Source organism: Andrographis paniculata, unplaced genomic scaffold (genome assembly GCF_009805555.1).
Source record: "Andrographis paniculata isolate CXL003 unplaced genomic scaffold, ASM980555v1 Contig9END, whole genome shotgun sequence".
In the NCBI taxonomy this organism is placed as follows: domain Eukaryota; kingdom Viridiplantae; phylum Streptophyta; class Magnoliopsida; order Lamiales; family Acanthaceae; genus Andrographis; species Andrographis paniculata.
This window is the reverse complement of record NW_026137639.1, coordinates 4,283,073-4,294,001: the sequence shown is the minus strand read 5'-3', so window position 1 is coordinate 4,294,001 and position 10,929 is coordinate 4,283,073. Positions and strand designations below refer to the sequence as shown.

Genomic DNA, 10,929 nt, shown 5'->3' with positions numbered 1-10,929 from the left:
CGCCCTGCCGTTCTTGTTCCAGCTTTTGCATTTCTGCGAGCAGCCGAGCTTGTCGCTCCTTGTATTGTTGTTCCTCTTCATCCTTCTCCTCATTGATGATGGTTTTGTCTGATTTAGCTAAGGACGAAGTCAGAGTTTTTGTTGGTGTCGTTGTCTCCGTCGATGTCTGGGGGATGTATGACATTGGTTCTTCTTCAACTACCCCCAGAGTTGTTGGCTTTGTTGCTTTTGGAAACACCTGAAAAATATGCAGCGATGTTATTACTGCCTCAACCTTCTCGGTTTCATCCGCATGTTTAGCGGTTGCGGCAGCAGGGACCTTGGTGGCTTGGTCTTCGAATGACTCTATTGATACGTCTATGCCGCCGATGGTTTCTTGGGTGATTATGGTCTCCCGCTCCTCCTCAAGTCCAGCAGTACTTGGCTTACCCACCCCCTATTGGTTAAAGGAAATGGGTTCATCGCCAGTTGGACTGATCTGTCGGAGTGGCGTCGCTTCGCGCGGTTGGCTCACTGGCGAGGCTCGCTCAGGCTGGGCGGTAGGCTCTCAAATGGTGATCCCCTTTCTCAGAGAGTGGGACCTCGTCTGCTTTTCCTTTCTCCTCCACCACCTTGCCATTCCTCTTCTCATTCCTTGTCAGCTTCTGAGAGGGGATCTTTGATTTTTTTAGCCGCCATCTTGATTCTCGATTTCTTCACAGCTAACTCAGGAAGGGGTCTTCTTTCTCCTTGGACCTCTTCATGCTAGCAGCCTTTTTCTGGCCTCTTCCTCCCTTATCGCTCCGAGCCTCCTCCTCGCTGAACATCTTTTTTCGCTCCTCAACTTCCTTAGCGAAGAGAGTACGATCTTATCTTCCTCATATGCAGCAGCTTTCTTTGAAATCACAATTATGAGCTTCAGGGATCCCTATTAGATCAAAACTATCTTCCTAAGCAATTAGAAAAAAACGTAAGAAAGTGAAAAATCCTCTATAACGACTTTTTTTTTTCTTGTTTCAGAGCTTGCAATTAGCTCCAAAGTGATTTAATATCTTTAATCGAACATTTTGGATTTGAGAAAATAATTTCTCCCCAAAGTTGAAGAGAAGTTAAACGAGAAAGATCTAATATTTTACTTCAGTCAAAGCTTATTTCCTTTTGAAGCAATATATAAAATCATTAGAAGTTCTTCACAAATCCTAACCAATAATTTAGTTCACTAAAACCTCCTAACAAAAGATCAATCCTTTTCACCCAATTTCTTTGTTTTCCCAATAATTTAGCTAGCTATTCTCATTCAAAGATATCATTCCAATTGGCCAAAATGGTCTAAAAACAAAGATCATCAGAACCAAACAACTTGGTTTAATTTATTCTAACGAGTAGTAGAAAAGACAACACATGACATTAGAACAAGGTACCAAGATAAACTATATGCATTTGGGAGGCTAAAAATCATAAAATGGTACAACCCCAAGATATATAATAATAATAACAACAACAACAATAATAATAAGACTAAAACAGAGGGGCAACAACAAACAATTACATAATGCACATGTAAGTGAATTAATTTCTTGATTTAATCACGTAACTGTAATGGCAATTGAAATTTAGAACTCTCTATCTCTATGTAATGTATCCTTTCTGCAAATGAGATTTGTTCTTCATCTTCTTTGTTAAGGGATAAACATGAACTAAGCTGGACAATAGACTCATGTAGAAAAAAAAATCGACTTTGTGCAATGGTAGGAGGGCACACAAAGCAACACTTGTAAAAATGGCTAAAATGTAGAGAAGAGAGGATAAAACCTTCCTCTTTTGTTCTATTCTTGTTCTTGAAACTGCACACACAAAAAAAGAAGTAAAAAACGGCCTTGGAACATTAGATAGGATAGACCAGCACTGCCAATATTTTCTCTTTAGTAAAAATACACACATGATAATTACATTAAAAAATAGTTCGGAACTTGCAGTGTTATGCGCCCTGAAGACGTTGTAAGTATTATAAAGTTTAAACTAATATTACAATACCAATTTGAATGTTTATAGAAGGATAGTCGACAAGAACATACCTCACATCTGCCTTGACTCTCACTTCCACATGGGTCATCTTCAACAACAATATCCAATTGACAACCTTCAGCATCTGTTGGAATAAAAAATTCATATAATCCAAATGAAACTTTAACTACAATATTCTCATAAAATTTACTTACTTGATGAATTAGACTCTGTACTCCCGGCCGACGTAGCATCTGCGGACGTACCTGCGTAATGAGTGATAGTATTCTTAATAAAATTCAACATAATTAAACCAATTTCAAACAAATTGTATTCAAAAAATTTCAACCGATTTTATACAAAACAAATTATATTAAATCAATTTCAATCGATTCCAAAGAAATTACATTCAACATATTTCAAGTAATTATAAATAAATTATATTCAACCAATATCAATCAATTCCAATATTCACAGTAGTAAATGTTTTTCTCATGGTCACGTGTTCACAAACATGTGACGACTGAGTTTTCGCAATTAAAATCTCGCCCAAATAATCATTTACATCTTATTTCATGGCCACTTTCTTCTTATGTAGATCAATTTTCAGCTCATGCACCAAGACTTTCCAGAATGATTTCATTCATTATCTCTTCCAAATTCTCAACTTCTTCCATTATCTAAAATAGGTTTATATACTGGAAGCTGCCAAAAAAATGAATTCCAACTTAAAAAAAATAAAATATATCATACATCATGCTTCAATCTATCATTTACCACCCGAAAAAAATAGTATAAAGTAAAAATAATTAAATGGGATACTTCACACAATTTATGCGGCCAACAATATATGCAAAACAAGAGTACTTTATGCCAAAACCTATAAAAATAGCACAACAATTATCACAGCTGTAACACCCCCAGTTGGCTCATACTGAAAATGCTACCGCCACACTGCATCATGAGGTCGTCATCTCCTACTTCGGGCCCCACAATACAGTGTTAAGGCTAAAATTAACCATAAAAGCGCATTATTATATAACAAAATTTGATTTATGAATATTTACAAACACGCTCCTAAACAAGAGGTTTTTTTGGTTAAAAATTTACATATAATACAATAGATGTAAGTTCACTCACTCAGTCCGTCTTTCTATATCCCGAGACGTCCCCTGTCTCGGATGTGTCATGCATACCTGAAACAAATATTTTTCTTAAAAGGAGTCTAGAATTAAATCTATTTTAAGAACTAACGTGAAATATGTCATTTCATACATTTTAAAAATAAAGTCTAATTTCCGTCAATCATAAAATATGTGTCATGTCATGCCAATAGTGAAATGATGCAACAAAGATATCAAACTTGACAACAATGCACATCCACATATATATACATCCGCCGAAGTGAGCAGTTGGAATAACCTCGGCTCCATAATAATAGGCTCACTACATCTGTCTAAGTGCGCAGCCGGAATAACCTCGGCCCCGTAATAACAAGCTCACAAGACCATCATCAATAAATAGCCGGAAAATCTTCGGCTCAAGAAAGGACCTGATAAACCCATAATAATATAACGGTCATCCGGTCACTTCCATATACCCACTATACGACTCCCACAATCAATACATGGATAGCCGAACGTTGTTGCCATTAACCACAAAACGCCCCATAGTCTGTGATAGCGAAGATAGGACCCCCACTGACTAGCCCTATCCCGTGTAATGTAGTAAAATCCGTGCAACCTGGAATCACCCAACGAAAAACCCGGAATCTCTACTCCTCCTCTTGCGTCCTAACGGGATCACATTTGGAGTTTGGCATATGATCTTAAACTACCGGTAGACCTCACTAGTAGCTACTCCAATGAGTGGAACAACACCGAACACGAATGATTAGATCAAATACGTCTCAACTACCATGGGTCTAATTCCTGAATGACCGTGCGACTAAGTCACCCAGTTGTCCGACTACTATCATCCACTATCGCCAAAGTGTTACAGTACATCGGGGTCGAAGATCTTAACCCCAGATGATGCCCTCGCCTAGCACTACCGCACACGGTGACTAAACGATGGATCCATAAAACATATCCGATAAACCGTGTAATATGTGTGCAACATGTCAAATAAGTGAATTTACCGAAAAGGGCTTGTGAGACAGCTAACCTATCCTCATTTTTATAAATTCACCAACGCGATCAAATACGTATATCAAATATCATAAACTGTGAATTCTCCCACATGTATACACACACATATATATATATAAATATATATATGCACTGACAAAATTATTCACATAATATCACATTAACATATTAATCAGAATCGCATGCAACATGCATACCTAATTTTTTAAAATTAAATTTAATTCCTTACTGTTTACCTCTTATCGACACTCCCTAACTTTTGCAATCTCACCCAAATCTCCTCCAACGTACACTTGTTCCATTATTTACTCAAATCAGCGGAGCTATATGCTTATTCATAAGAGCTACATGCTTATTCAAAAGCTAATTTCTATAATTAGCTCGTTAGGTTTCAAACTTTTATATTTAGTAGACTATGATATTTTAGCTATAAAACTCTTATACCTCTCATAATGTTTATATCGCCCAATTATCAAATAAAAATATTTAAAGATATGAATAAACAGACATGTACAAATACACTGCCGTTTTTAATTCGACTCGGATCGATACGAAATTCTCAGAATATAATGCTAGGACTACAAATAGGCTATTATCTAAATAAATTCATCGATTACATAGCCAAATAGCCAGTTATGAATTTTTGAAGAATTTCTAATTTAATATCTTCAATATCTAAATTCATATTAAAATTCATAATTAAATTCTACGTATAATAAGGAATACAATACCGAAATCGGAATTGAAATCGGACGAGTAAATCTTTTTTCTTTCTTCTTCCTTTTTCTTCCTTCTTTTCTTCTCCCTGCGGACGTCCGCTTCTATTTTCTAATATGGGTTTGGTTTGTTTGTCTATTATATATATATATATATGATTTATATTATTATTATTATTAAACGTTATTATTAATATTATTTTCATCATCCATCCTTATCATTATTATTATTATTATTATATTATTATATATATCATATATTATATATTATATTTATCTTTATCGATATTTATCCGTTTAACAGTTTTTTCAATCATAATTAATAAATAAAATAGGAAAAAAAAATTTATTCCAAAATATTAATTTCTTAATCCCAAAATATTATAAAAATATTTATTTACTATAATAATATTATTTTATACACTTCGAAATTTGTACATTACAACAGCGGCTAATCACATACAAAATTTTGAAGGTAAATTAAATATTGTGAAGGGTTTTGTCTACATTCAAGAAGACTGCCAAGATTCAAATATATTTTAAGTGGTTTTTTTAGCATTGAGATATTTTGGTAAATATACTAGAAAAATAGAACCTAAAAATTAATATTCATCAGCAGAGTAAGATCTAAACACTACACTTTGCAAGCAACAAGACAACATAGAATTGAAAAATCAATGGTGTGAATTGAAAAAATAAAAAGAAAAATCTATATCTAATACACCCTTTACCACAATACGAGTTTGTTGTCCTTGTGGCAAGCCACCTTGTGCAATATCCTTTGCCTAAATTGCATTGATCTCTTTCTTCATGTGAGTTATCTATAGAATAACATAACGGTCAACTCTTATTATAAGTAACAGATAAACAATTTGTAATATAGGCCACAAGATCATGATATGAAAAGAATAACTGTTTTGGAGAACCCGTGACAGTTACAGATCAAATATAAGAAAGTAATCATGGTTTTCTTAGAATTATAGAAAATTGTTATCCCAATGAGACAATTATGAAAATTACAATTATAAATAATAAAAAAATAATTATTAAACAAGTTACAATAGAGATGCTCCATTATGCACTAATTAGCCAAGGCTAATGTATATCACTGCACTGCCATCTTTCTTATACGGCACATGGAACACATACAAACGATTGAATTGGTTAGTAATGTCTCCTGATATACACACTACTAAAAAACTGTTTTCTACTACCGCCGGAAAATCGTAACAACAAGCCATTTTTCGTGCAATTTGCGTATTTGCTACGCCTTTGTTACGACTTTTTTCCGTAATGTGTACTCGCGTAACAAATGTTTTTTGCCACGCGGTTTTTTGTAACTATTACTGTCGGTCAACGCTCCCTAATGCAGGATTTTTGTTACGCTATTTGTTATGAATTTCCTCTCGTAACCAAATGTCGATCCTTCCGCGCGTGTGTCAGAGCATTTGGTTATGATATTTGTTACGAAAGGTCGGCGCGCTACAAAAATGTTCCAGTGATCGCTTGGCATATTTGGTTTTTGTTACGAATATTTGTAACGACATTGAACCCGTAATAAAAAATATACTTTTTATTAGTCACGGAACAACCTGAAACAACAAACATCCAATGACCACTTTTTGTCACAGTATTTCATCCTTTTGTTACGCATAAATATCATGCTACGAAAATAGGTGTTACACTGCAATTGAAATTGTGCGTAACAAAAAGACTTGTTGTGATCTCCCCAATACCGAAAGAAATTCCGTATACACATAATGCTATAAACATCATCATTAGCAATACTTGCAAACATTAATTCATAGTATGCATAAGAATCCCGACATTAAGGGACATGGACACCACAGTTTTTACTCGACAATCTCCATACCTAACAACAAAGTAAAGCAACCCATAAAACAAGCCTAGCAAACACTACACAGCAACATCCTGTTCCGCAAAACGGGCTTAACAGTTCAAACACCAAACCTAACAATAAGCAAGTACGGATATCCATCAATCGATAACCACATCGTTCACCACACGAATTAAAACTCCAATGGTCTATGCATCCATTCCACATATCGTTCACACAGCCTCAACACAATCCAGCGAAAAATAGGTACGACATACATTCCATAAGACAAACGGGGCAACTAACACGGGTGAATCGGTAGATACGCTTCAGGGGCGGCGCTTGAGCTGCAATGGCCAACACAAAGATTAGTTTAAGTCGTATCTCTTATAAATTTCGGAAGGCAATACAAGAAAGGTATGAAAGTAGATCCGTACGTCACTGTAGTTCCACTCAATAGGATCTTCACCAACGACATCATGAAGGGTAGTCACCCCAGCAATGGTCGGCAAAATAGAGGGTGTGTCCGGGACTGAGGCGGATGTCACGAAGACCTTGACCAGGGAAAGTGTGTCACCTACAGTATGCACAAGTGCAATTTTTGAGTATATTGAGCCATAGATATCAATAGACGTTCAAAATGTATGTATAACATGCCACAACACAGACATTAGAAGTGTAAAGCTTTGCAACTAGAACAGTACGAGTATGTATATTCAGACATGTCGTACAATACATGGTATTATATCCATGAATTAGGTACCAAAGTACATTATATCCTAATTTCCTATGTGATTGCAACTCGATCTATAAACCAATCATCCTCCAATAAACAAATGTAAACCAGCAATATCATGTACAATATCCAAATAAAAATTAGTATTTCGAAGTTCTATATCCTTATGGCAACCCCCAAATGGGAGGGCTCCATGTATGTTTCGTAGTACTATGTCTCAATGAGATTAACTACCATTTATACACTAAATACGAGCAAACATCCGCATATGCAATTCCAAGTTTAGAGTACCGACCACTAATATATTAAATTTTATGTACCAAACTCATCACTAACAAGAGATACACCTTGGCAACAAGGGACTACATAGGATTTCAATAATAAAGTCAACTTTCAACATCTTTGGGGAAAGTCATAGTGTACCCAAATAGTGTAGTAGCAGCGTAGCCATAAACAATGTGATGTAAAAGATAAAAAAGACCAGACCAGTACAGGAGTCGGCATAATACCGCTGAGTTTATTGCCCCTATAAAAACAGTGTACATAACACAAGCAAATCCACATATCGTAACATTGTATATGTCTAGGCTCAAGAAAACCATGATCATTCGCAATATGAGGCCCGAACGGTCACAAAACCTACGATCCCTCGCCGAGGCATAATAAAAGTTCCAAAAAAAACCTTAAGACAATGGCACAAACCTGGCGCAGGGGGGCAGAGCAGAAGTCCCGGTGCGGGATAATAGAAGCACACGCGTGCCGACCTACAATAAAACATTACAGATGAGTTGGAAACGTAGTAGACTATCAAGAGTAGCCTAAATTAGGCACTGCACTGATTACTAAGAAACTTCAAGGTTTGACGGAATCATACCGTCAGACCTGGCTCGGACACAGGCCTGGGAAGCTCAGAGACTGAATCAATACGAGATGTGCCCTGTCATTTATGCGCATATCATGGTAAATTCCCATATTAGCCATCCCAATCTCATAGGATACTCATACGAAATGTACAGATATTATGAATACTTACTGCCTGGCCAGTAACTGCTCCGGAGTTTCTGTGCATGAATGCATACATATCAGACTTGATAGTTTTGAACTCAACCATCATTGCCTTCAACTCTGCAATTCCATTATGTATTTGTTCCCACCCTTGCTCGAATGCTACACTATCTGTTAAACTAGTTGCTTCATTGCGAGGATGGGCTGAACTTGCCGCACTATCGACCTTTGACCACTTCTTAATCTTTTCCCCAAGGGCCCGTCGGTACAGAGTCTCCCGAACAGAGGGAGTCCGCCCTTCAGGGGGAATCTTGTTTAGCTCATTCTGTAAATATGTCTACGAGAAAAGATTTAAGTGAGGCCGAACTCGCTTTTATTGTCAGAGAGGTACATAATTTCTGAATTGTCACTTAATTGGTACAATAAATTTATTATACCAAAATCTCCTCGGTTTCTTGGTCGTCCTTCCCCTTGCCTTGTGTCTGACTGGATATCCAAATCTCCAAATTGTCGGGGTCCTTCCCCTTCACTTTGATCTGCAACAACACAAGGCCTTATGTCATTGCAAAACACAAGCAACTATGTTTTGAAGAATGTAGGGATGGAGCATAGCATGACTAATTACTTAAACATAATGAAAGGTACCTTATCGGCGAGAGTTGTGAAGGACTTTCGCCCAGTACGATGCGGAAAGCTTATTTTCTGTACATTTGACGCATTTTTCTTGGATTGAAGCTACGTAGGAATCAAATTATTTAGTTCTCACCATAGGCCTATGCAGATATAATGTATATTAATTTGGATGGTCCCAATTGCATACCTTCACCTTTTCATCGCGCCAGTACTCAACCAACTTTGGCCACTAATCGGGCACGATCCTGCTTGAGGGAACCTTCTTCAATGCTTCCTCGTCGTCCTCGATCGGATTAAAGTAGGTTGATTTGATGTTGTATTTCCATTGCCTCCAAACTTCCCTTAGGTCAGCCATGACCACTTTCTCTGCTGAGTCTGGTAATCCGCTGTTACTCTGCAAAGACATTTGACATGGTTATCGCCCGATACAAACAAGATTGTAGGACCACGTATAAAACTATAATGAAATTAAAGAAATTTCATTTTATAGGAACATTGCATCACCTGAACCTCCATCCATGCACCATGTCTCTTCGTCTCCGGTATATCAGTTAACGTGGGGTAATTTAGAGGAAGTCGAGCTCCGTTGCGTGCAATGACCCCAATAGCTGTCTTGTACTCATTTAGGTCGGGTCCAACAATGCTTTTACCATCAGGCAATGTGAATATAAGCATCCTGTGATCTTTTCCCATCCATGCGGCATTCTTGCCGCCCCTATCCCTTGTTTTTTCTTGGACGAACCAGTTGGTACAAATAAGAGATTACATGTTATTGTAGATGTGCGTTTGTAGAAAATTTGAAATCAAAATAAATGCAAGACATAATCTTAGAAGGATAATTTCCAAACCGCCATCCGATGTTATCTCGTCCAATCGTGCCATATCGCCCACCTCCGTTCCTGTCATCAGAGCCGGGTTGGAACCTGGTTCTTCACCCAATAATGGCATATCACTCTCTGCAGTCTCCATGTCCTGTGTCGGTGGAAGTGTCTCGTCATCTGCTTCTGTGGGGGGGGGATTGTATCATCCTCGTCCTGTGTCGGTGCCGTCTGTTCAAGGACTTATGGGATATCCCTCTCATCATGTTCTTGTTGGGGTTAATAGCGTCAGCCTATAGCAGTGTTCTACTAATAGTTCAAATAGGGACCAGCTTCCGTAAAGAAGCCACATTACCTCCAAAATCCCCTTCGAATCCTGAAGCACTGCCCGTCGAGTGGAAGATGTTGTTTTGTTGCTTTGAGTACGAGCATCACGCTCTTTCTCCCACTATGATGTGATGGAGCAAAGTCGTTGGGGCAATGGTGAGACCCAAGATCCCTTCCGTTTCGTTGCTTTCTTCGTGGTTTTGCGGATAGGTGATGGATTTCTACTAGCCGGATTAGTTGCCTCTACGGGGCTATTGCATGTAGATGCCCGGGTAAACCGTCTTACGGGAGAGGCAGCCGGATCTTGTGACCCTCCTACAGCACCACGTTGAGATTTTCCCATAACCTACAAGGCACAAGCGTCAGGAATCTGTATGGAACACCATATAAGGAAGAAGTCACAACATAGATACCACAATTACAGTGAAACTAAGAAGAAAATACAACGATGTCGATGCTAGAGATGAAGGATCTGTAATGCTAGTACGTCAAATTTAATATAATGAAGAAAATAATTACTTAATTACAAACAAATAAGAGATTACATGCAGTTCTTGCCTTATGTCCACACAAATATTAGAAGTGGCAAGCATATGTTTTACCATTGTAATTGTGAAAGGCAAAGTTGATGCAAAGTCATTAAGCATGCAATTTGAGTTAATTGTCAATGCATAGATGTGTTTTGAAATGATGAAATTGAATACGTTATTCAGCTGGTGCAGAT

At 37.5% G+C, this 10,929-nt stretch overlaps 1 protein-coding gene across 1 annotated transcript; it reads right to left on the bottom strand.

The window, feature by feature from the left end:
• Nucleotides 1-6,620: 6,620 nt before the first annotated feature.
• On the bottom strand, nt 6,621-10,029 carry LOC127244108 (uncharacterized). The gene is made up of 11 exons (XM_051264444.1): nt 9,909-10,029; nt 9,565-9,791; nt 9,398-9,454; nt 9,248-9,289; nt 9,073-9,162; nt 8,865-8,963; nt 8,456-8,764; nt 8,297-8,359; nt 8,125-8,186; nt 7,124-7,263; nt 6,621-7,033 (listed from the first exon to the last, which is right to left on the bottom strand). The coding sequence occupies exons 1-10, from the start codon at nt 10,027-10,029 to the stop codon at nt 7,260-7,262; spliced, it is 1,074 nt and encodes a 357-aa protein (XP_051120401.1). The 3' UTR covers nt 6,621-7,033; nt 7,124-7,259.
• Nucleotides 10,030-10,929: the final 900 nt, after the last annotated feature.